Source organism: Battus philenor, unplaced genomic scaffold, assembly GCF_028537555.1.
Source record: "Battus philenor isolate CCGP_79_NKW_IND1 unplaced genomic scaffold, ilBatPhil1.0.hap1 SCAF_14, whole genome shotgun sequence".
NCBI classification, from domain to species: Eukaryota; Metazoa; Arthropoda; class Insecta; order Lepidoptera; family Papilionidae; genus Battus; species Battus philenor.
This window is the reverse complement of record NW_027181676.1, coordinates 9,745,823-9,770,206: the sequence shown is the minus strand read 5'-3', so window position 1 is coordinate 9,770,206 and position 24,384 is coordinate 9,745,823. Positions and strand designations below refer to the sequence as shown.

General features: G+C 32.1%; 1 protein-coding gene across 1 annotated transcript in view; it reads right to left on the bottom strand.

Annotated features, from left to right (window-relative positions):
- Positions 1–1,737: 1,737 nt before the first annotated feature.
- Positions 1,738–24,384, bottom strand: part of kn (EBF transcription factor knot) — a 74,252-nt gene continuing 51,605 nt past the window's right edge. Inside the window, exons 8-16 of the mRNA XM_068761366.1 lie at positions 14,557–14,638; positions 10,927–11,071; positions 7,841–7,998; positions 7,417–7,543; positions 6,624–6,715; positions 5,020–5,164; positions 4,067–4,180; positions 3,052–3,306; positions 1,738–1,758 (exon numbers count right to left, since the gene is read on the bottom strand). Coding sequence (XP_068617467.1) covers positions 1,757–1,758; positions 3,052–3,306; positions 4,067–4,180; positions 5,020–5,164; positions 6,624–6,715; positions 7,417–7,543; positions 7,841–7,998; positions 10,927–11,071; positions 14,557–14,638 — 1,120 coding nt within the window. The 3' untranslated portion in view covers positions 1,738–1,756. The remainder of the gene's footprint in view (positions 1,759–3,051; positions 3,307–4,066; positions 4,181–5,019; positions 5,165–6,623; positions 6,716–7,416; positions 7,544–7,840; positions 7,999–10,926; positions 11,072–14,556; positions 14,639–24,384) is intronic.

The window sequence follows — 24,384 nt, the reverse complement described above, 5'->3', positions numbered from 1 at the left end:
TAATTAAGTAGCTTACATCTATATTTATGTTAAACATTGCTTAATATTTATGTAGACAAGTTTAAGTACTTATGGCTAGTAAAGATAATTATTTTTTTATTATATTTTTGAATTGAATCGTCGTTTCTGCCTATAGACGTACAGGGCACAGGTTTCTCCCAAATTTATATACATATATATATGTGGTATTTTTGTAAGCAGAAAGCGCTGCTACCCATCCTTTGATAACTTCATTTTTGAGCAGTGACAATCATATTTAACGAATACATATAGTGTGATTTAAATAAAATTGTATCCCGGGAATATATAAGACCACGATCGCAAGCCTCAGTCCTCTACCGCTGCACTATTATGACAAATATTTATCAAAAGTTATACGTTTCCTAGTCACAGCAAATCTTTTAATTATCATTTGTTCCGTAAGACGTTCGCTGAACATAGGAGTTACTGGACATAGGCCTCTCCCATAGATTTCTTATAGTAATAATAATAATGGTTAAAACTTGGAATACAAACTTTTAATAATCTGCATACACATTTAATGAATAATTGATTAATTTGTTAAAAGATAAGACTTGTGTAAATAAAACAAAAGCTTATTTTTATGAATTTTAATTTCGTATTTCGTGATAGTTTTGCTTGTGAACGATTACAATGTACATTTCTTATTCGATATACAATTGTTAAAATATAAGTAACTACATACAATATTTTCAGAGAAAATCCTCTCACACGCTTTCGATTTTGAGGATATAGAAGTCAATTTCGGCATGTTTTTATTTTTTGTATTTCGTATACACGATTTCATATTTCGTTGTATCTCGTAGATATTTCAAATAGAATTTATCTCTCTAAGTAAACGATATGTTTGGATAGATATGATCGATTTAGAACGATATTCACATTAGTCGATGTTTACAGGCAAACTGAAATAAATATATCAGATTGTTCTAGGATTTACAATACGATTATATTTAAATTTATAAACATTACTTACAATAAATATATCACAGACTTTACAAAAAACGAAATATTGACACAGATAGTTTTGATAACAGCTTTTCTAACATAATTATTTGCAATTATTAATTCGAAATCCTGAGCAGTTAAAGAGGTTTAATCAAGTTTCGTATATAAAAATCTACAAGACTATTTCAATCTAGCAAACAAACTAAATTATCATTACATATTACAAAGTATTAGTATGTACAGGAAAATTACACAATTATATACATCTTACGCATACTATGCCGCCTGTTCTAGGTAACTTTAAGTTTATTTTACATCATATAATGTATTAAACAAATAAATACATTTAGCATGAAAAAAATGCTAAAGAGGAATCATTTTCCTTTAAAAACAAAAATGTCACATTTTAACAGTTTTCCAATTTATTATTATTTTTTTCATAACTAATACAAAGGAAAAGTATTGTAATAAAAGTTATAAGGATTGAAAAGTAACATTTAAAACAAGTGTAAACACGCCCTTACCTTAATCCACAATATGACATAGAAGGGACGATCAGTGGGCGTATAATAAACCACTGCTTCAATACAGATTTTTGTTAGAGTACAGTCCTCTGAGTCAGATTTTATTACAGCTCTCACATTATAAATAAATGAACAGTATAATATTCTTAACTTAGCATGCGTTACTTGGAGGCGAGAGGAGCAGTCTGAGCGTACTGTTGCGCACTACAAGTAGGCAAAGAGAAGGGATTCACGCTGAAAGGCGACGATACCAATCCGCTCATTCCTGTAGAAAACACTTTTATTAAACTAAACATAATCTTTTATACATTTATAATGAAAATATGGGATAGCATTAAAAATACTACGCCTTTATCTCTCATCATAATTTCAGCCGCATGACATCCATTGGTAGACTTCTCTTTTACCCATAGCTTCCCAATAAAACACTGAAAAGCTGCATGTAACTCGTCTTCTATAAGTTGGGAAAACTACCTTAACTAGGTTGTCTGTACACCTTGTTGGATGGATATCATACGCTGGCCCGTGTTCTCTACTTCAAAACCTTGAGGACCTAAAGGTTTTCTGGTCGGACCCACTGTCACTTTAACTTATTTACAAGTTTAAGCTTAGCTATTTCGGTAACTTTCGTTCGTCTACGAATCTCCTCATTCCTGATTCGATCTCGTAGAGATATTTCCACCACAGCCCTATACATAGCTCGTTAGTAACTCCGAGCTTTTCAATAAGGCCCCAGGTCCTATTATTCTTTAGTAGGTAGTCAGTAACATTCTGGTGAAAATAAATCCTGGTGGAATCCCTCTATTGCTAAAAAAAAGGATTAGCAAATTAAAAAAAATACAAAAACGTAGGGAGGCATAATTTACGCCATAGTGCTGAATATGGGAGCATTATTACAAAAGTTGTCTTTTGACGAGTAATACGTATAAGTACATGTTTATAATGCTCTGTATAAATAATAATAAAAATTAAATATGAAACCACGCCAATTAAATGTGGTCCACAGTAAAATTAATTTTTTTTTGGCCATGATTTTTTAACTCAAATAAAACTTAATTACAACTTATGTATAACGATCATCATCATCATGGTAATCAATTTACGCCCTCTGCAAGGCGTATGCCTCCTGAAAGTTCGACACGATGACCGGTCTTGCGCTGCCCGCATCCATTACGATATTATTACGTAAATGTTTTTACTTTACAAATTACGAGTAACTTGTTTACGGGCTTTTCATTGCTATACAAGACTCTAAATACGCGCTATATCGCAAAATCTAGCATAGAAATCAACATTATGTGCTGAAGCCGCTTATTATCACTTCATTTAATATTTTTTATATTATGTAATATTTTATATAGATGTTAATTTTAATTAATTTTATCTTTTAATTATAATAAAATAAGAGACAGAAAAACAATCAATGAAAACAAACCTAACCTCGACATGCAAAAGCATAGAAAAAAACATGTGCTCGAAGTGATTCGCAAAAAAAGTAGCAAAGCGGACTAAATTAAAGAGACGCAAAAACAACCGAAATAAAAAGTGGAGCACTAACACTGCACGGACAAGTGTTGCCAGGTATGTTGCGCGGCCTGCTTTACGACAGCGAACGCGCTCCTTAGCTTAGCCTCTTTACAGTGTTGCCCTTTCATACAGCCCGGATTGCATTTTGTATGACCGCTTGCTGGGAAGTCGACCGTGCATTTCTCATTCCTTTCAGTGTAATGTACACTATCTTTTGAGTTATACTCGCTGTAGTTGTGATGGTCAGTTTGTCCGTTCACAGCCGGGTGGTACGGTCCTAACGACGCTGAGAGAAGACTTATTAACTTAAAGGTGCATTGAAAAACATTAGACCGTAGCAAATAAAGTAAATATTTATATTAACAAAATCATTAAAAAGCAAAGCGGGAATAATCTAAATAATATACAAACAAATTTGAATAATTTAAAAAACTAGGGCATCTTAATTGCTCGCTATTTAAACTGTATATACACGAATTTAAATATTATGTTTTGAAAATTTCGTCTTATTATCCATGTTACATCATAACTAGCAATGTCAAAGTACTTATAGCACGTACCAAGGCAGAGTCTTGAAGCGATGTAGCCTGGATATGTTTTTAAAAACTAAGCCTGGTGATTCCATTGCAATCACAAGTCGGCCTATTACATTATTTATTTCAATGGACTTGGAGTAACAATAACCTTAATTATTATTGGCATATACAGACTCAAAATCGTAAATATATATGCTTTAAAACTTTTACAACTATTTAAAATAACGTGTATAAAGTGATCACTCAGAAACAAGTTACAATAATTTATTTTCTATACTGGAATAAAACAGGTCAGAAAGTTTCGGCAGTAAAAAGTCTGCAGGGACAGTTATTAAACAGTAATTGATGTAATAATCTGAATTCTAAAAATGCGTTTTATTATTAAAAACATTTTGATTAACATTGATTTTTTAAATGTACCATACATTGATTGACGGAAAAAAGCTATACATTCACCCCTTTAAAGGTCTTGTACCTATTTCCAATCAAGTATATGGGAGAGGTACTCACGTGAAGTGGAGTTGAAGAGCGAGGTGGGCGGTGCGTAGTGTTGCGCGTAATGCGGCGTGGTTGCACCCGCGCAGTACCGTGGCGACACAGACCCGCCGCTACGCGCGTACTCCTCTAAAAGAAAAAGCCTGGGGTCAACAACAAACTGTGTTAGGATTTCTTGCCACAGTTCTACTTTCTATTGATATTATTTACTTATTTATATAAAGTGAACCATAAAAGGCGTGCTAATTTCAATTCTAGATAACTTTTTATGTGCATAACTACATATTTTTGTAGCAAAAATAGCCAGACCTTTTTTCAACAAGATGTCGTAGCGTACCATAACTATAATGGGTCTTTGGCATTTGTAAATGAAATGTTTAGTATAAAACTGATATCGCGTCAAGGGCAAATTCCCTGGCCTCTCCAGTACTCAAATCTATTTTTCTGAGTCACCTCAAGAGTAGCGTTTGCCCTAATAAACCAATGTATCGTCAGATAAAAAAATCACGTAAAAATATCTGCAATCCCACTAGGAAAGCGAGCTTTCACGAATTTGTCTAGATTCGAGAAGTGTTTTAGTTTAGATAGACATGAAAATCAGAGATGTTACTTTTAAACTAATTAAATTCCCATATGCTTATTGTATTATAAATAAAAAATATAATTAATCATTCCTAAGTTTTGTAGTTCCTTTTTCAATGATTTTTAAAACCTGTCTAACACAATGGCCGACAATCTATATCAATATCTAAACAATGTTATTTATATAATGGCACCGAAAAGATTTTTGTTATTGTTAATACTACTTTATAATTTTCTTTTTCAAAGTAATATTTAGGACTTTATCACAATATTTCTTTTTATATTATTATTTGTTTTAACATAACAAAAGGATTTGTAAAATTTTCTCGCTACTTGCTTTCTGTTATTTATACGAAATCATAAAATGATGAACAAGTAAGACGTACCTTCAGTCCACTGGTGAGGCGCGGCGTCTTGCGCGTACGTGTTGAAAGAAGCAGAAGGAGGCGGCGAGCGTGGTAACAGCTGGTTGTTACGAGGCATCGAGTACAACGCTTCCGCCAAGTCTGCTGCGCGTTTCAAAATTATCTCCTGCGATATGATAAATATGTTTGGTACACCGTAAACTTTAAACCAACAGAACTTATAAAAGTTGTAAATGATCATTCCTAAAATAATACTTGTATATGTATACATATTTAACATCGTTAAATAACGTGAAAGAAGTTGATAAAAGAATTTGTAAATACATTTTATTAGATTTTATATCTTTAGTTACATTTTTGTACAATTTGTACGATTTTGGTACAAAATCAAATAACTGATCTTCATTTCAGCCCATAGATGCCCACTGCAAGGCATAAGCCTTCCTCAAAGATATCTAAGGGGGATATATCATAACCGTCCCAATTGGCAGGCGGGTTGATGATCGTAATGTCGTATTGTGGTACCCAAAGGTCGCTGCTGTTTAACCTCTGGAAACTTGTTTTGTGGGTAGTGGTATTTCTATATATAATTAGTGCAAAAAGTGTGAATTATGTACGATTGATCGAGAATTGAGCCCGCCACCAACGATTGCAAGTCTTAGTCATCTGCCACTAAGCTACCCCTACTATAAAGAATTATTAAGTTTAGGTACTTCGAACAGATCAATAAAACAATATTAATCCAAAAAACTATCTATGTATAACGTCTATAATTAATTACATGGCAAAATTCTTACAGTTGGAAATTATCAGTCATTCATTTCATTAAATAACGTACATAAGATTCTTTACAGGAGACCGTTTAAAACTATCCACGGTTTTGAAAAGAGTACTTACTGTCTCGTAAAATGAGACCGTTTTAGAAAAGACCTTGTAAGACGCGGATAAGAGCACTCGGAAACTCTAGCTAATAGTTCTAGCTTGATAGCATGTATCTTATACGCTTTCAGCGGAAAAGAAATTCTTTTTTATCGGACATAGCATTAGACATCAGTCACGTCTGGTTTATTATGAAATTATATTTATTTATACAGAATATTATGTTATAGGTATAAAATCTTTAAAAGGGTAAAGTTATAAAGCGATCACTATAAATAAGTTTTTTTTTTATTGCAATGTAACAGGCTACTAATTTATGGTAGTAAAAAGTATACAGGGACAGTAAACAATAATAAAATTTAATACGTATGTTATCCAAATTTTCAAAACTCTTTGTAATTGTATTATCATTTCGTTATTATTTATTTCTGAAACCATTACTTTTGGTTAGGACGTACCATACATTAATTGAGATTGACCTATTTAAAACTATTACACCTACAACTAATGATCTTGTATAAAAACGTTACTTAAAAATTATAATGTAAATATAACGACAAATAAACAACAAGATATTTCTAAATATTTTAAATTATTTAGTTAATAAATTGAAATCAAATTTGTTTATTTACAAAAAAATTGTTTTGTTTACCTTTCATGTTCGTTAATAAATTCTACAGTACATAATTTTCGACATAAAAACATGTTGTAGTGTTAAAAAATAGACTATAATAATATTTGCGTACCTTAGGTAACTTCTCCGGGTCACCGGGATGCCTGGGTATTAGTTTCTGCAGTCTTTGGAAGCCGTAGTCTATCGTAGGTTCGTTGAGAGCTGCTATGCGGGAACACGAAAACAAAATCAATCATTTCCCGCTCCGCTAACGACGTCTAATTGATGGATAGTATAAGAAATAAGTCAATCGGATTACTTACAAAAAGAAACCAATAAGACCGAATTTTTTTATCGAATTTTATTACTGTTACCGTTCTACTTTATATTACATTATTAAATTATAACTTTTATACGAAATCTGGTACCATTGAAACAATATTCATTTTACACAGAATAAAAGATTATTTTACGTTACAACAGATATAATTATGTACATGGCCTTATAGAAGCTGCAATTTGCCAATTGCCCCATAAGGTATTTTTTTTTGATTTTACTTTATGATAATCATCATATCAGCAATAATTGAGTTCATTCATCATCATAATCATTTCATCTTTATTTCAGCCGCAAGACGTCCACAACTGGACATAGGCTTCCCATAGAGTTTTACAAAAGAACAGATTAGAAGCTGCCTACATTCGATAACGATTGTTTGAAATTTAGTCAAGAAGTAAAATAAAATAATCGCTTTAATGTATATCAAATTGTCAAAATTATGCACGTAATGTACTCGTAAATAACGAATAAAATTCTAAATTACTTGACCAAGAATGACTCCAGAAATTATGTCCGCCCTTTGTTAAACTTTTATTGAAAACTAATAAATTTTTAGATATTGATAAATAAATAAAGTTTCACTCACAAACATAAACAAATCTTCCAGGCGCCCCTTTGCAGAACTGTTTACTCTTGTAAGAAAGCGTTACTTCCACCACGCCTGGTATATGACGCGGCGGCGTTTGCACTCTGATCGCGTGTGATGTTATTAACTGGATACAAAATAAATCTCATTTAAATCTGACACACAAAATAAAAATATCGATTTGTCGAGACAAATAAATTAAAACTAAAACAATTTATAGAAAGTCTTATTTCACTAAACATGTTTTTTTTTTTAAATACCAAGATATTACTCAATTATATTCATGAAATCCAAAGAAATAATTTTTTTTTCATAAAACAGAAAATCGTACTTACTTTAAACACGTAATAAACGTTTACATAAAGATTTACATTAAAACAGGAATTTTTAATTTTTTAAATATCACAAATTTTTATGTACTAACCTCACTCCAAACCAACATTGTTCCAAATACAACTTGAAGTCCATCGAAGAAGTTGTCACCGACTATAATGACAGTAGACCCTCCAGAGGTCCACCCTTCACTTGGCGATATAGCCTTGATACAAGGCGTCGCCACGGGTAAAGGCGGATATAGACCAGCTGTGAGCAAATAATTTGTATTAAAGTATTTAATAAAATAAACCAAATTTTAAAAACTGAAAACGTAATTTCAAATGATCGCTTAATAGTACTTAAATATGTGATAGTACTTAAGTAATAAATTCTGCTCACGAAGACGTTCATTATCGACACTTTAGTTTAATATATATGTTAAAATATAAATAAGGTAATGTAACCTACAGTCGATACAATATTACATGGAAGAAGCATGGGCGAATATTCCTATGAAGATGACTGCTACGAAAACATTCTGGCAAACCTTATTAATTTACTACATATTTCCATTATCCAAAATATAAAAGAAACTATTATTTTTAATTCACGTTATAACCCTAAGTATTCTGAGTACTTCTCAAGTTGAGCTATTGTAACTAAACTGCGAGCAAGCATATTAATATAGAGTGTGTACGGCAGTATTTTGAGGAGGTCTAAGCTTTGCAGTGAACATCTATGGGATGAAAAGTAGAAGAAAAAGAAGTGTAAATTAAACACTACTCCGTAAAAATACAATAGCGTAAAAATATATAAAGAAATAATATAAAAAAACCACTTTTCATTATAAATATACTCCTGTCAAACTTAGACTGCTAATGTTATGAACGAAAAAAAAACTTTTTTCGGTACGAAGTTAATTCAATTATCTCATTAAAATTCCAAGAAATAACTTTAAAACTTAAAAATAAAATGATATAAATAACATTTAATGCAGCTGAAGGCATCGCCATAAAGTTCGTCGGCCCAGACACTACACAAAAGGCAAATTTTATGTCCCAACAACTTAAAAAGTTGAATAAACGAACCACTGAAACTAATTCCGTCCTGCTTGAGCATTTGTATTAGACGGTTTTGTAGAAAAAGGACAATCGTGAAGCGTAAAAGTTATACCGGGAAGTTCTAAAGGGAAGAAGCAATCGACAATGATAATTGAAAATGATTTTTAATGGCAAACAATAAAGTCAGAGATAGCGTTAACGTTTAACGGTTGTTATGACATTATCGAAGTGTTAGCGTAGATGCAAGAAGGTTATAGTGAGGGGGACACGCGCCTCAAGACAACAGGGGGAAACTCAAATCTTGCGAACAAAACGACTCGGTAATAAAGACGAGAAGAGAAAGTGAATTTAAGGGGACGAAAGAAGATTACGCAGTCCGTACCTTTTTAATTTGGCTAATAAAATATTTTTCGTCGTGGCCTCTTATAGAAATATTTTCCGACGAAATAATATTTAATCTCATAAATTAGGTTCTTGGTATAAAAAATGTATTTCTGAATAAAATGTGACATTTTGATACTGTTAACTTAATTAATATATGTATAAGTATATCAAGTGAAATATGGATTTTTAAAATGTGTTTAAAATTTTAATTTTACTATTTTTAAAAAGGGATTTACATAATTACTTTAATTTTTGAATATGAACAGGTTCTTACGTCTAAAATCCGTCAAAATAGTTGCATATTTCATAACTGTCAATAAATGATAGTATCCTTATTTTCACGATGTATTTATTTACAATAATGTTTATACGTAAAGTTTTAGCTTTCTCTTTTAAACCGGTTTTAGTTCTGTTTTTTACTTTTTTAATTAAGAAACACTATTTTATTATATAATAAAACTCTGTGTGGAAGGCTTATGCCTAGCTTAGGATGTCCTGCAACCGAAATGATAATGGTGAATTTATAATATATCTGTAAATATTATGAGATGAATTATATGTAGATACTAAATCATCGATATTTCAATAAAATACAAATTGTATACAGATTATATATACGATTACATACGATACATTAGCTTCAGAAAAGTCATAGCCCAGCGGTAGAGAACTGAGACGTGCGATCGCATGCTGCGGGTTCAATACCCCAGGTATTCAGTGTTTTACATAACACTTTCCGAGTTAACTATATAGGTATATAAGGATCTATAGTAGTATATCGCCCCATAGATTCCTTTGATGTAAGCCCGTGATTTGTAGTCTATGGTCTGAAACGACGACATTGGTTTCAGGTGCTTCTTGGAAATCAATCAATTTTAAATCTGAAACCAATAACATCAAAAAAGGAATGCTCTTACTCTAGTACAAATATTTGAAAAGGAATAATCTCGCACTAAATTATCCCTCTTCTCTTCAAGTCGGCTTCAACACCCTTATCCGAGCGGCTTCGGGTTCTATGCAAATGTCTACAGTGATTCCTTGCATACAAACGATATCTCTGGATATATATGACTGAGTATTATGTCTTTTACATACTTGTTTCCGAGACTCTATAGTATGATCAAAAAAATCTGATATGAAAGAGGAAAACCCGTTTTGTAATTACGTAAGGTTAATAAACTAAGACAATGTATATATTTAATTCATATAAATATCAGTTTTTGTTATTTTAACATTTGTTCGGAATTTGTTATGTATATTATTTGTTTGTTCGAAAACGTATCGTCCAAAAAGTGTCGTTACATAATCACTGAAACAATAGCTTTTTCAGTAGTGTCTGATAATAATTCTATGTACCTAATGCAATCAAATTATCTACGCACACAACACAAAATCATGCGAGTTAAAACTGCTGGACTAATTTAAAAAATTTGTGTTTTTTGGATTTGTCTTGTCTATATATACATATATATATATCTGCATATATAAAATAAAACCGTGATAGTTACAGTATTTTAAAGAAATATATTTTTAATTTAATCGTATTTTATTAATACTGTTCTATTTAAAAATTAAACATTATAATGTATCGATTCTTGAAAAAAACGAAGTTTGAGTGAGTAATTATTGAAATACAAGTGTCAATAAAGAAAATAAAGAGATTAAACATACAAATAAAAATTAATTTGAATAATACGATTCTTGGGATAAAAAAATTAAAGAACAAATAAAAAGGAAAAATAAAACGTACAATTATTGTCTGGCGCGGCGTCAATACCTTCAGACGGGTCCAGGCGCTTGGCTCGCCGGCCGTGCTTGCTGTTGTTGTGAACGAACATGTTGTCGGAGATCGCCAGCAGCGGCCCGTCCACCATCACTTGCGTCGATATTACCACCTGTTTATACAGTTTATACATTAACATGTACGACAAAAATAAATCATACACCACTTTACTAGTAATAATTAACACCACTTCTAAATTCTTTATAAGGGGCAATACTAGTAATAAGAGTATTCGATTTTAACGAATTTAATTTCATATTAGTGGTAGTACAGAGAAGTAGAAAGGTTCAAGTCGGAATTTACACAATGTACCAAGGTATGCGTTCAAGTGACAAGTAAAGCTTTCCCCTTTTTATCTCACATAAACGCATCTTACGTTCATTTTTTGTCATTATCTTTTTAAAATCTGGTTTATAAATAAGTATAGTTATTAAATGTATAATAAAATGTACAACTTCATATTTTTTGGTTAGAACTTTCTTTTCTAAGTTTTGGCTTTTGTAATACTGTCATTACAAATTCAAAAGCCAGGTCTACAGTTTTATACTGATATTTATTAAATCAACATTCGGTAAGTCAAGAAGTATATAATGATTCAAAAAATTTGGAGACATGTAATCTATTACTCTGTATATACCAGTTTTAAACTTAACATGAACATGAAATTTATTACTATTTTTACGTTTAATTTGGTGATTTGGAATAATTTTTTCGTAATAGAAAATATGAAAATAATAAATAAGGAGGTGAGATAAAAAAAGAATATCTTTAGACGGAACCACAGAGCTATTTCATAAACCGTCACACAAGGAAAGCGCCCAACACATACATACGCAGACGGAATCGAAAGGGAGAGTCCCTGGGGAGGTGGAGCCAATGTCTCGGGACCGTATAAAATGGACGAAAGTTTTCCAATAGGTATGCAAGGGATATGCATTGAGTGCATGTGCGTGTTTGGGCTGCGTGTATTGCCCTCGCGCTTAGTGATACAATACGGAAAATTTACATAGCATTACAGGTATGCACTTGGGTCTTATAGTATTTCTAATTCTTACACTTTTAACGGCAATAAATTCCTGTTGTCACCCTCTGTTTCATGTAGATACTTAATTAGGCCTTACTACATTTTATTACTATTTTCATGTCTAAATCTAGACCTGTATAATAAAGTACGAAATAGAATAACATCGAATATTTTCTCCGATAACTGAGTGCATTCCTTCGGATTCAGAACCAACCTACAAAGGTGTGTTATATATTATAGCCATATATTCTTACCCTTGAAACGGGGAGCGACCACTGAATTATTCAATGACACACAGAGAGCCCAAATATAGACATAGCTGTGCACACCAACCAAACTGTTTATAGAAATAAACGCTATATGTATATACAGTTAAGCTCTATATTTGGCTAAAGTTTGTAATAGGACACGTAAGACAAATATGTCTTAGCCAACTATGAAAGCAAATTTGTACTCATGAGTAGACTTAAGTGTGACTGCACCTTTAATGTCAACCGCGTCAGGGTTGACGCTAATTAATTTATGTAAGTTTGTGAAAGTTTACTTTAACTATGAATTATGGCGTTCTATGACGTATAATCTACACTTTACTATATATGTATTTTCAATGTCTATTATAATTATAATCAAAAATGAATGAAAACATTTTAATTTTACGGAACATATATAGAAAAAGAAATCGATGGTTTCATATATAATAAACAACGTGATGATAATATAGCAAAATAAGCATTTTCAAAATTCGGCTTAACATGTAAAAAACGTATATACTCGTAATACTTTGTACTGCCAGAAGTTATTGGCCTGTCGCATATCAACAAAAAGAAATTAATATTTGTTACAATAATTTAATTTTAGAGTAATAAATAGTTAATGCAGGGTTATTATAAATAGTAATAAAAGCTTCAAAGCTTTCTGTTGACTAATGAGCCACATATTCACCCCCTTATTTTATGAACCTTTACATCTATAACCAAACACTCTGTAAGTAATGAAATTATTATTCTTTTAATAAATAAAAAAACTTGACCTAAAATAAATAAATTTAGAGAAATACGTAATAACGCTCAAATTTCAATAATAATTTTTTTTGTATAGAATGAAAAATCTATATTAATAATTTTGTAAAGCCTAATACTTTATTTCTTTGCAAATCGAAAAAAGTAAACATGTAAACTCGTGCAAATAAATTTAATTTCATTCCTCCCCTAAATTGGAGGCGTTTCAAATATTCAAGAGTCGTGAACGCAACCCTTCCTTCAGTAATGGTTGTACCTCTGTCTGGATGGTTCAATGAATAAGAGACAAGAGATGCAACAAATGTGTCTAAGTTTAAATTTAATCAAAATAAGTTATTGCTAATTAACTTCGCACCAAACATACTGCATTTACAATTAAAATATTAATTTATTATTTTTTAAAGAAAATCCTCTTTTAAGTTTTTTTTTATCTAAATCTGAATTAATGATTCGATAATAAAAATTTAAGAGATTTCAATATTTACGTGTGATACGTTTTTAAATGAGATTTTTTTTAATGAAAAATTAATTTCTATGGGAAACTTATATGCCATAATTTGTGGTCACCAATACAGGAATATCAATGAAACCAAAAATAATATAACGCATGAATAGATAATTAAATTATCTTCTAAACCTAAGATTGAATGTCAGGAAAAAAATTATAGTATATAGTAATTTTTGCTATTAAAAGTTTCGCTTGTACTTGATTTTCCGCGTTCACCTTTTAATTGTGGCACACATCAAACTGGTCAGACGAAGTCGTGCAAGGTACACGGTAATTTTTCCTGGCGTCTAGTAAACAAGCAACCATTTACGTGTCGACAGTACGAATAATTAAGACCGGACTTAAGATTGCGTTATTATTGCTACAACTTGTTTTTGTTCCCTGAACTGAGGTAACTCTATTGTATATTATTGTTGATAACGTAGAAGTAAATTTACTAGCAATATACGCACTTTATAATCTTCAGTAACACTGATTGTCGCTTATAGTATTTGTGCGGGATCAGTTGATTTTTTCACAGGCTTATTCTTAGGTTTTCTTGTATTCGTTTATTTGTCATATTTACAATATAATTAATTCAAAATTTAAGCGTTTAAACAACTATACCCAGTAACAATATTTTTTAAGATCTATTAATCTATGGGTGAGACCTATGTACAGCAGTGCAGCAAACCCATGGTTGTATTGATAATGATGAAGAATAACTATATAGTCGTAGAGAGAAAATTAGGTAAGCGAGTAAGAAATACAATATGTTTTAATGAAAGTTGTATTGTGAAAATGAAAGTTTTCTTATCTAATAGAATCAGGCGTTACCTCGCGGAAGTCCATCCTAACTAAAAAAGGTAATATACGGTAGAGCAATGTTTGTCATACTATCGTATTTATATTTTCAATGAGAAGTAAACTCAAAATTGTTAGTTATATAATAGTTCAATATATTAAAGACATGTAAGACATGTATGTGTCGGAAGTTTAACATCATCGTTATTAGAAATAATATATTCGGTCGCCGTTTGAATTTATGTTCCATTGAATATACTCACTTGAAATCTTCTCATATCGCGCGGGTTTCCAGCGTTTTTTAAGCAATTTTGGTTGCATTTTAAAAAGAACTTGAGAAAAAATCTGAAACAAGTAAAAAGTTTTAATTAGTTGACTTAAAACACGATGACTTGTTTTGTGTTGTGTTGTGATGTTGATATAAACAACGCTATTCCTGGTATTAATAATCACTATTTAAGTAAATAAGGAATATATTAATATATAAGGAAGACATATGTCTTACAGTGGGTATCTATTGGCTGATAAAATAATCAATCAAAAAAATCCAAAAATGAAATATCAAAAAAACATCTAATTTCTTCGCAGCGTCATCTCACAAGGAGGACAGACGACTTTGTTAAGGTCGTCGGAATACGTTACAACCCGCTTCCAACCGATCATAATGGAAATATATAGGAAAGACCTTTGTCAAGAGTGGACTTTAATATTTTGCTGAAAAAACTGTTCATTTTGAAGGCTTTGATTGTGTTTATTGAATTTCTATGTGTATTTAACAAGATGCGTAACGTTTTTTTGATAATTTAGTTGGTGACATGATTATAAAAATTACATTCAATACAAAATACTAGGGAGTATAAGTATTAACTATATACTTTACTAGAATAACACCTCTTTTGCCAACAGCCATCCCTGAAAGTATCATTGCTATGTTCGCTGCTAATCCAGAATCTTGAGGTCGCAGCTGTCTTCAGTTCTGCGTGTTATATAGTCTGCCTACTCTCAGCTGAAGTTGCCATTCCCTGCTACGTCAATTATTTTCATTCGTCTACGGATCTGTTTATTCTTTTCAATCTTGTAGATAAACCCTAAGTATAACATTCTATGGCTCATTAAGTGATTGTGTATTTGCTAATGAGGTCCAGAGTGAGAGACTACGTGTTAGTGACGTAAGTCATTACTTGCGACTTTAGTCAATACACTGAGGGGTATTGAACGCGAAAAGGTTTCATATTTCCCCAAGTGCTGTCCAGCCGAGTTGAATTCTATGATTGATTTATTTCGCTAATCCTGTTATAAACTAGCAATTTTCAGCATTAATATTATTTTTTCGTCATCCACTACTGAGCATGGGCCTCAGCATCTCCTAAACATATTAAAACAAAAAAAATTGCGCTCGGTATCTCTCATGCTAAGCATGGCTAGTATCGAAGCATGCCTTACTTTATGATAACGGAAAAACACTTACTTAAATGAAAATACTACCCGTCATTAAAATCTAAACAATAAATTGAAATAAAAAATATTGTAAATATAGAATCATCGCGTATATATTTTCCAATACTATCTTTATAATAAAGTGTCGAGGGTAAAATGTCAAGTAATCACATTTATCTACACGACTGTCTCTCGTACCGGAGCTTTTGACTTTAACGACAGCTGTTTCCACTTCACAAGCCGCATCATAAACAGAAGCATTAACGTATTAATTTGTTTCTCGTGTTCACTAATTTGTTCTTCCCGCCTTTCCGGCCTAATTTTTTTTTGTTGCGACTATTAGAGGCAAAAACGTGTGTAACTTACATCCCCAGTTTTTCCTTTACATTTTATTTATTATTACTATAAATCTTGTAAATTATTTCATATTATTTACAAACATGTTTTTGTTAATGTTTAGTTTTTGATTTGCGATTTCTTATTGATTTTTTTTAATATTGATACTAAGTAATTTCCAACGCAATGGCTATGGAATATCAAATCGGCTTGAACACAATCGCTGTTATTATGAAATAGTGCAAATTAACTGTTGTTTAAAAATAGAACTTAGGACTCTACACTTAAAGTCTTTGCGAGGTGTAAAGTTAAGTTTGTTGATGCATAAAGTAGTGTGCGATCAGGCAGCCGATCACGATGAATGCTTTAGCAGAAATATTTTACATGGCCTCGGGCTACGCCGCACCGCCGCGCTGAATATTGTTGTGCCAACAGACAAGTATATGCATAGAGATGATATACCACTTAATTATACATTATTCCAATTTACTTGAATGTATCAAAGTTAAAACGAATGTCTGAAGTATCTTACATAAATCAACATTTTACAGTTAAAGATATACATTTTTACCATTTTAGAAGTGATTACTGATATTATGTTATTAATAAATGAATCATTATCTTTTTAAATGAGTATATGTTAAAGCTAGAAATTTAAAATGAAAATATGATTGTAGCAGCTCTGGAAATTATTCGAAATACGAGCATATAGAGTCAGTCGCGTACCTCGAACGTATTTGAGCTCGCGTAGCCCGCGGCGCCGCACATCTGTTCCCGCATTATTTATGTTAAACACCTTATGTCACAATATCGCGAGTTAGGAGTTTACGCGGCTGTCAACCGACACCGGCTCTAGAGGTATGAATGGAGATTTTATTTTAGGAACAAGCGTAGATAGAAATTTTGGCGTCTGAGTTGGCAGACGATTAAGGGTAGGTTTCGACTAGTAAGTCATGTAAAGTGTGAAATTTAGACAACCTTATTCCCTTATATTAAATTTGTATTTTTTTATTGTAAAATATTTAACACAACAGTAATAAAAAAAGGCACATTTTAATTCACAGAAAGCGAAAGTATTTGACTTTCACTTACTCTAAACGAATCCGAAGTAAGAATATCCGTATATAAACGAAATTAACCGACATAGCTCGAGGCGGTTAAAGTTGCAGTTGACACGATAGATATCGCGCAGAATAGTGTCGCTGGTGCCTTAAGTTTCTTGAATGGCGACCACAGACAAACAAGCCCAGCGAAGGACGTCCACTTATAAGGTGGACAAACGATCTTGATATGGTCGTTGCACTGTAAGCTGATCGGTTACAAATCCTCTTATTTGTAGTGCTTTTATTGAAATTAATTAATAATCTGTGTTTGAGTATATTAAAGCGCTAGAAGTTAAAAAATAACGCCATATCTTACTCTATATTTTATTTTAGAATTGGGTAACTGGTTAGAAATTTATTTCAGGATCACGATGACATTATTTAATCATAAAAATAATTTAAATCACCTATATTTTAATTGAGAGCGTAAAGAAAAGCAAGTACGATTAACTTTAAAAACCGCATGTCCCGCTTTCGTATCTTTGACCGCATAAGTATTGATAGAAACGAAAAGGTCACATGACAGTCACGTTATCCCCCGCCATTACTCTTTTACACACAGTTCAGCTTTTATTTTTATTTAATGCTTTGTACAATCTTGTAAGCAAACATTACTCAGTACTACTGATTGAGACAAACTCTTAAGAAACAATAGTATCATTGCTCAACAAATTGGACAAGTTAACGTGGCTATGAGTAGACCATACAGCGCGCATAAATGGCTGTTGTGGCTTTAAGGTTCTATAGTGGATATCATTGAGCGACATTCGCAGCAGAAGACGTCCAATGACAAGAAGGAGAGACGCCCTTATTAAGATCGTCGGAAGGTGCAGGGAGCAGGCCGCTTCCAGCCGTTCTTTTTGGAAATATATGGATAAGACCTACATCTAGTAGCGAAAGTCCTTCGGCTGATATGGCGGTGAAAAATAATTGATTATCAAAGCAATGGCAAAGGATGGATTATATACGATAAGTGACCTTAATTACTTTACTATAACCAGCGGCTAGTTTTCTAGACTTTTTCATTAAATGTTACAATTTTTATTTCATTACACAGCTGATATTATTTTATTTGTCCGACATTTTAATTGGCTTTCAGTTCATCTGGTCACTAGTAGGGCTCTCGTGTTGGATGTTCATAAGCCATAGTTACTGCGACGTACCTTCAAAATTATTAAATAGCTTTTACAATTAACCGCCCAATCAATACATCTAAGTAACAAATACAAGTCATGTAGTAGAACCTTCAAGAGTGAAATGCATTGCCAAGACATTGAAAGTGATGTTTATCCCAGATCCAACTGGAAATGGAAGCATTATAAGTCATTGGCGGATTTTCTAAACTAATTTGTAACTAATCAGTACTAAAACATGATCACAGAATTCATCTCTAACCATGACAATTACAAGTTTTAAGAGTATTAACATATACGATAGAATTACTCGTTTCAACACGTAGACGTCTATTGCAGGACACAGGCCTCGTCCAAATTAGTATATTTGGCGGATATTTAACCGCCACGCTTGGCAATCGGGTTGGTAATCGCATTGTGATATTATGGTACGCAGAGAACGTTGCTGCCGATCCTCTTGAAACTTTTTTGTAGTGACAACCTATATAACTAATGCACTAAGTGTTAATCCGTTACCGCCGGGGGTGCTCAACGGTAGAATTATTTTCCTTAAGTCCTTCAAACACTTACTGTCACTGACTAAATTCTTTGCCATATTCTGACTATATACCTTCCTTCAAGCATTTTTTTTTGTTATACATGAATTATACCATAATATAGAACAGTCAAGGAGAAGATCGCGAACAAACCTAAAATCAAAAATTCGAAAAGTATTCGACTGCTGGCTAACCTGCCCTGGTTAGTTGAGTAAGTTTTATTCTACGCTCTGTGTTCCTCGAAATCTGCGAGAAGGTTGGCCTCAGCACTGCCAACATTACAGGGCTAGTATACAATGATAATGTTAAAACCAATTTATAGTAAAATTTTTCAAGCGCTTACACTAACACATACACACACACAGTTAACTCCAGGCCAACGTCTGTAGCTCACAGTGACATTCGCAATGGCGCTCCAAGACCGGACAAGCGTTAATTTATTTGAGCAGCGTCGCGATTTACGAGTCGGAATGATCCCTTACGTTCGCTGAGTGCCGTCGGTAATAACTCTGATGAGGCCAATCGCTCGCTTCCATTCATTAATGTCTATAAACACACAATTTTACATCCTGTCATTACACGTACCTTCGTGTTCTCGGTCTTATACTAGACTTCGTCGAGTTAATAAAACTTTCTATTGGCTATATATACGCTATTAGAATAGGATCTCAGATAATATTGAGAAACTTTATATAGGTATATTTAAAAAAGTCTTTCTAAGAACTTTGTGTGCTAAGGCTTCTTTTTCTTCTTCTTTTCAGACGGTAGACGCTCATTGCAAGGAAAAGCATTCCCCAAAAATCGCTACGATGATTGGTCTTGCACTGCCCACTTTCAGCACGTTCTGGCGATCTTAATTGTGTCGTCGATCTACCTAGTGGAGTGCCTGCTCAAACGAGAACCTTTCAACCTTAACGGCTATCGGTTGCACGAGTGATGTACGTCACTAACTGTTCTATAGACAATTCTTTTAGATACGTCGGTGAATATGTCGCAAAGAAACTCCCAACGCAGGCTGTCTCCATTGCTTTCCGGCCTTCGTACTAAGGGTTACTCCGTTATAAATAAATACCTATGAATACATTAATATGTTCGCATCCAGGCTATTTCAATTTCAATTAAATATTTAATTATATGTACTTATAAAAATAATTAGTCCTGCTCAGTTTTTTTCGTCTGCTCTTCTCCAGTTAGAAGCCTTTATTATCCGAACACGTGGCTCATCTTAAAGTTAATAGGAGGCGTAAACCTAACGTTTACTTAAGACTTTTTGGAATTTAATTTAATTAAGACTAGTTTTAATTAAATTAAATTCAAAAATTCTTGTCTTGATTTTGTAATTGAATGTTAATTACTCACCTCCCATGAAATAAGTGAAGTGGTTCTTGATCGGTTCAAATGCGTTTATGTAAATTTCACTTCAAATTTTTAGAACAATTATTTTATACTATTTTTACGTCATGCAATTGTGCCTTTCAGATTTCCTAGAATTAAATCAAATAATATATTCAATTAAAAAACTAATCTAACAAAATCAATTTGGACTAGAAATCTGGAGAATTTTATTATATAAAATATCAATTTATTTAAATGATAATTAAACATAATAATATATTTATTTTGTACTTTAAATTCAGTAACGGCAAAGTGATTTGACACTAAACTAATGAAGAATTGGTAGTTCATAAACGGTGTAGAAAAATAAGTTGAGAAAACTACTAAAACGGTGTTAAATACGAAAGAAGACCGCTATTTAGAAATACCGACATTTAACAACTCATGAGTTGATATACATATAAAAATTTATATTAGAATACCGACATTTAACAACTCATGAGTTGATATACATATAAAAATTTATATGCAAATCATCATTAAGTAACCCTATCAAGTGATTGCTAGTTTAAAAATAGTAAATAAACACTGCATCATTTTTCAGCCCATGTAAGCAAGAGGTAATCGCTGAAATCAAACCATACCCAATAAAAACATCTACCTACAACGGGGGAATATTTACCTATCGCATCACGAACAGAAAGGAAACTGTATTTTCATCGTAAAAACTACCCTCGCTTTTCATCCCTAACCCTCATATATGTATAATACAGCCCCTGTTAGACGACTAGTCGTTTATGGGTTATGTAAAAACTGTGTAAAATGAAAATGTTACAATCGAATAATATTAAAAATCACACTTTAAAATTTGATTCAAAAAAGAATCGTTGACAGGTAGCGTTAATATATATTAATATCTTAGATATAATATATTTACTAATTTCAAATTATATTTACTATTACAAATAATTCTTTTTCGATCATGGCCAAGTCTTTTTCTATACAGGCCGTTTGATTTTGGAATGAGTTACCCTTGAATGTAGTTAGTGCGAAATAACCACCTATTTTTTAAGAAAATGGTTAAGAAATATTTACCAGACTATTGTTAATTTATCTTTTAATTCATTATTCTTCTTTCTCTGTTTCTTTATTCTTTCTGGGGCTAGTGCGATCCAAGTCAGTTTGATATTTTATTTATTATTATATATAATAATAAATAATTATATACTATACTGTATTTTTATAAATATAAATGAATTAATAAAAGATATGTACATATGTGTATTTCATTATATGTATGTTTTGTCTATAATAATAAAATATAATTTAATTACCCGCTATTGATCACTATATTATTTCCATACTATGAATGTCTGGAAGAAATTTCCTCGTGTGATAAAACCGTCTATTGTACTTTTATCTTTACTATTATGCAATTATTTTTATATTTTATAGTGTATACAGTAAAGAGTTTTAAATGAACAAATTAATATTTTTTAACTAGAAAAATCTTATGATAACTCAATAATATTTTTATATAAAATCAAATCAACATTTACACATACTTACAATTAACATATAAAGAATAATTACAAAACGGTGAAAATAATGACGAAAACCTACACTGAAACACAATGTGAATGAATATTGTCGTCGTTTCAGCTCATAGGCGCTTAGTGCAAGTCATAGGCCTCCGCCAAATATATCTATGGCGGGATAAACCGTGAATAAACCGATACAAAAAAGAATTGCTGGGCAGGCAGGCTAGAGATAGCTGTGTGGTATTAGGTATTATTAGTAAACTTGTTTGTGAGCAGGGGCAACCCTATATAATAATTATTTATCCCGGGAATTGAACCCACGGCCTACCATCGCAAGTCTCAATGTTCTACCGTTGAGTTACCTTTGCTCATATGTTAAAATAAACACATACATTTACTAAAAATATTTGAGTAGGCACAATTAATTGGTGTCGTAGTAGTGTGAAATCGATCATGATATATTTTTAATAATAAGTTTCAGCTTCTTTATACTTTTATTTAGGCCAGTTTCGCAAATGCCGCACTATGGGATAAAAAATCTACTACGGCATTAAGTCGAGGCGCGGCCGGGAGGCGCGTCGCCCTCTTCAAGGAACACTTGAGCGGCCCCCTCCCCACACCAGCCTTCTCTATACTAGTTATACTTATTTGCATCGAATGTTCTTTCCAACTATTTTTAAATGTATGCATCTTTCGTGGCCTATTTGACTTAGAACTACTGAATTTTTCCTATGCAGATTTTTAAATATGTACCAAAATAATCATAATATTTTTCTCTTTAAGTTTGTGTTGTTTAAGCTCTTAAATATTATTTGTAAAAGAGTAATAGTCCCAGTTCTACGGCATCTTTACTTAACTATATTTACAGTATTACTGATTTCTATTAACCTTAATTACTTCTTAACAAAGTACAAGTTCTTCTGTAGGTATCTTTTTTGGTAATAAACTAACATTGTAAATATATATAAATGTGTGAGGCGATCTTTGGATAAGGCCTATGCTATGCCGTGCAGTGATCATCTATCGGCTGACACTATGATGATTGTGTGGTAATTTTTTTTTTACTTTTAAATAAGCAGAATAATATTGGAATCAGCCAGCCACTTATCTTGTAAGTGATACTTATCACATATGCAATCTTTAATAAAAATGGAATCATTTTTACTAAAGATTTTAAAACATAAAATCTAAATTGTAACCGCATTGTACTCATAACAAAAAAATCATGAAAATATGAACTTTGTACGTACATGAGATGTGTTTATTTTATGAAAATACTCAATAAATTCTCAAAAATTCCTAAGGCGCAAATGGAAAACATTAAAGTAAATTTTTAGGGTCTATGCTTCAATATTTAATTTAATTTACGAGTATATCTATAACCAATAGACCTGTGACAGAAAGTAGACGTAAAAACGTAATTTGCAAAAACATAATTTTTATCTATGCGGTAAAGTAATTTATCCTACGGATAAATAAATGAGTGTATCTTTTTAATTATGTGTATAATCTTTATCAGGTACAAGGACATAATGTATCAGGAAGCAATTTTGAAAGACTAATTAAGAATTATTACATCAAAAAAAGGAAAATATCACCCTGTAAGTGTCTTTAAGCTTGCGAATTTATATATTCGAACCAAAAGTAATCTGATAATATATAATGTTACTGTTTACTCTAGATTACGGTTCATAAGTTCGTATAGCGTTGCGAAGCAGTCAAATGCAACCGCATATGTTTGACTAGTGTACTCGAAACCGCATTTGAAAAATCGAACGCTGAAAGAACGTGGTACTGACAACAAGCGGTCTCTTATAACTTTTCCCTTTTAACCTTTGGTTCCCCCTTCCCGCGGCCCGGTCACCCGCTCCCTCGGGAGGCGGTCCCCAGGGCCGGCATTGACTCCCCGCGCCAACCGCCCCGCCTGCCACCACTCAATACCGACACGCCATGCGGACGCCAAAGATTAAGTAACCGAAAGATTGATGAAAGTATCTACCTACAATTTGTCACGATTCGCATACTTTTCTGAAATAGATTACTAGTCTCTTTTTTATAAACATTGTACTTAGATTTTACTATCATACATTATCTAAGATAGATATTGATGACTATATATCTGGAAGTTTTGATGCGTATTATTATTTTTTCCACGAAGGATTAGAGGCTTTAATGAGTTACTGATGTACAAAACAAAATAGAGGTGTTTATCTCGGCACAATGAAGATATGTCCGTTTCTCTGCCAAATTCTTGCTCCAGGATTTTTTCGATACATCAACGCTTCGACACAATAATCTATACCTTTGACTTTTAGTACACCTATTTTTCTAATAAAATGTTAACAACGTATTTACCTTATTAATTAACATACATTTTTTTAATATTTAATTTCATCTACCTCTATTTTTTTATATAATATTATTATTTAATATGTCAAAACATATAAGTATTCCATTTCTGTAATGTTAACATGTGTAAAAAAGTTAAACTAACATGTTATGAATAGCCAGACACATAATCTAACTAACATATTTTTAATGATTTAGTTTGGTTAATAACATTTTTTTTATTAATACCGGTAACGTAATTATTAACTTTGCGCAACTTAAACGTTATCGGGCGTACTTAATCTTTGAGTACATGCGACGGGCCCATAACCGGCCGAGTTT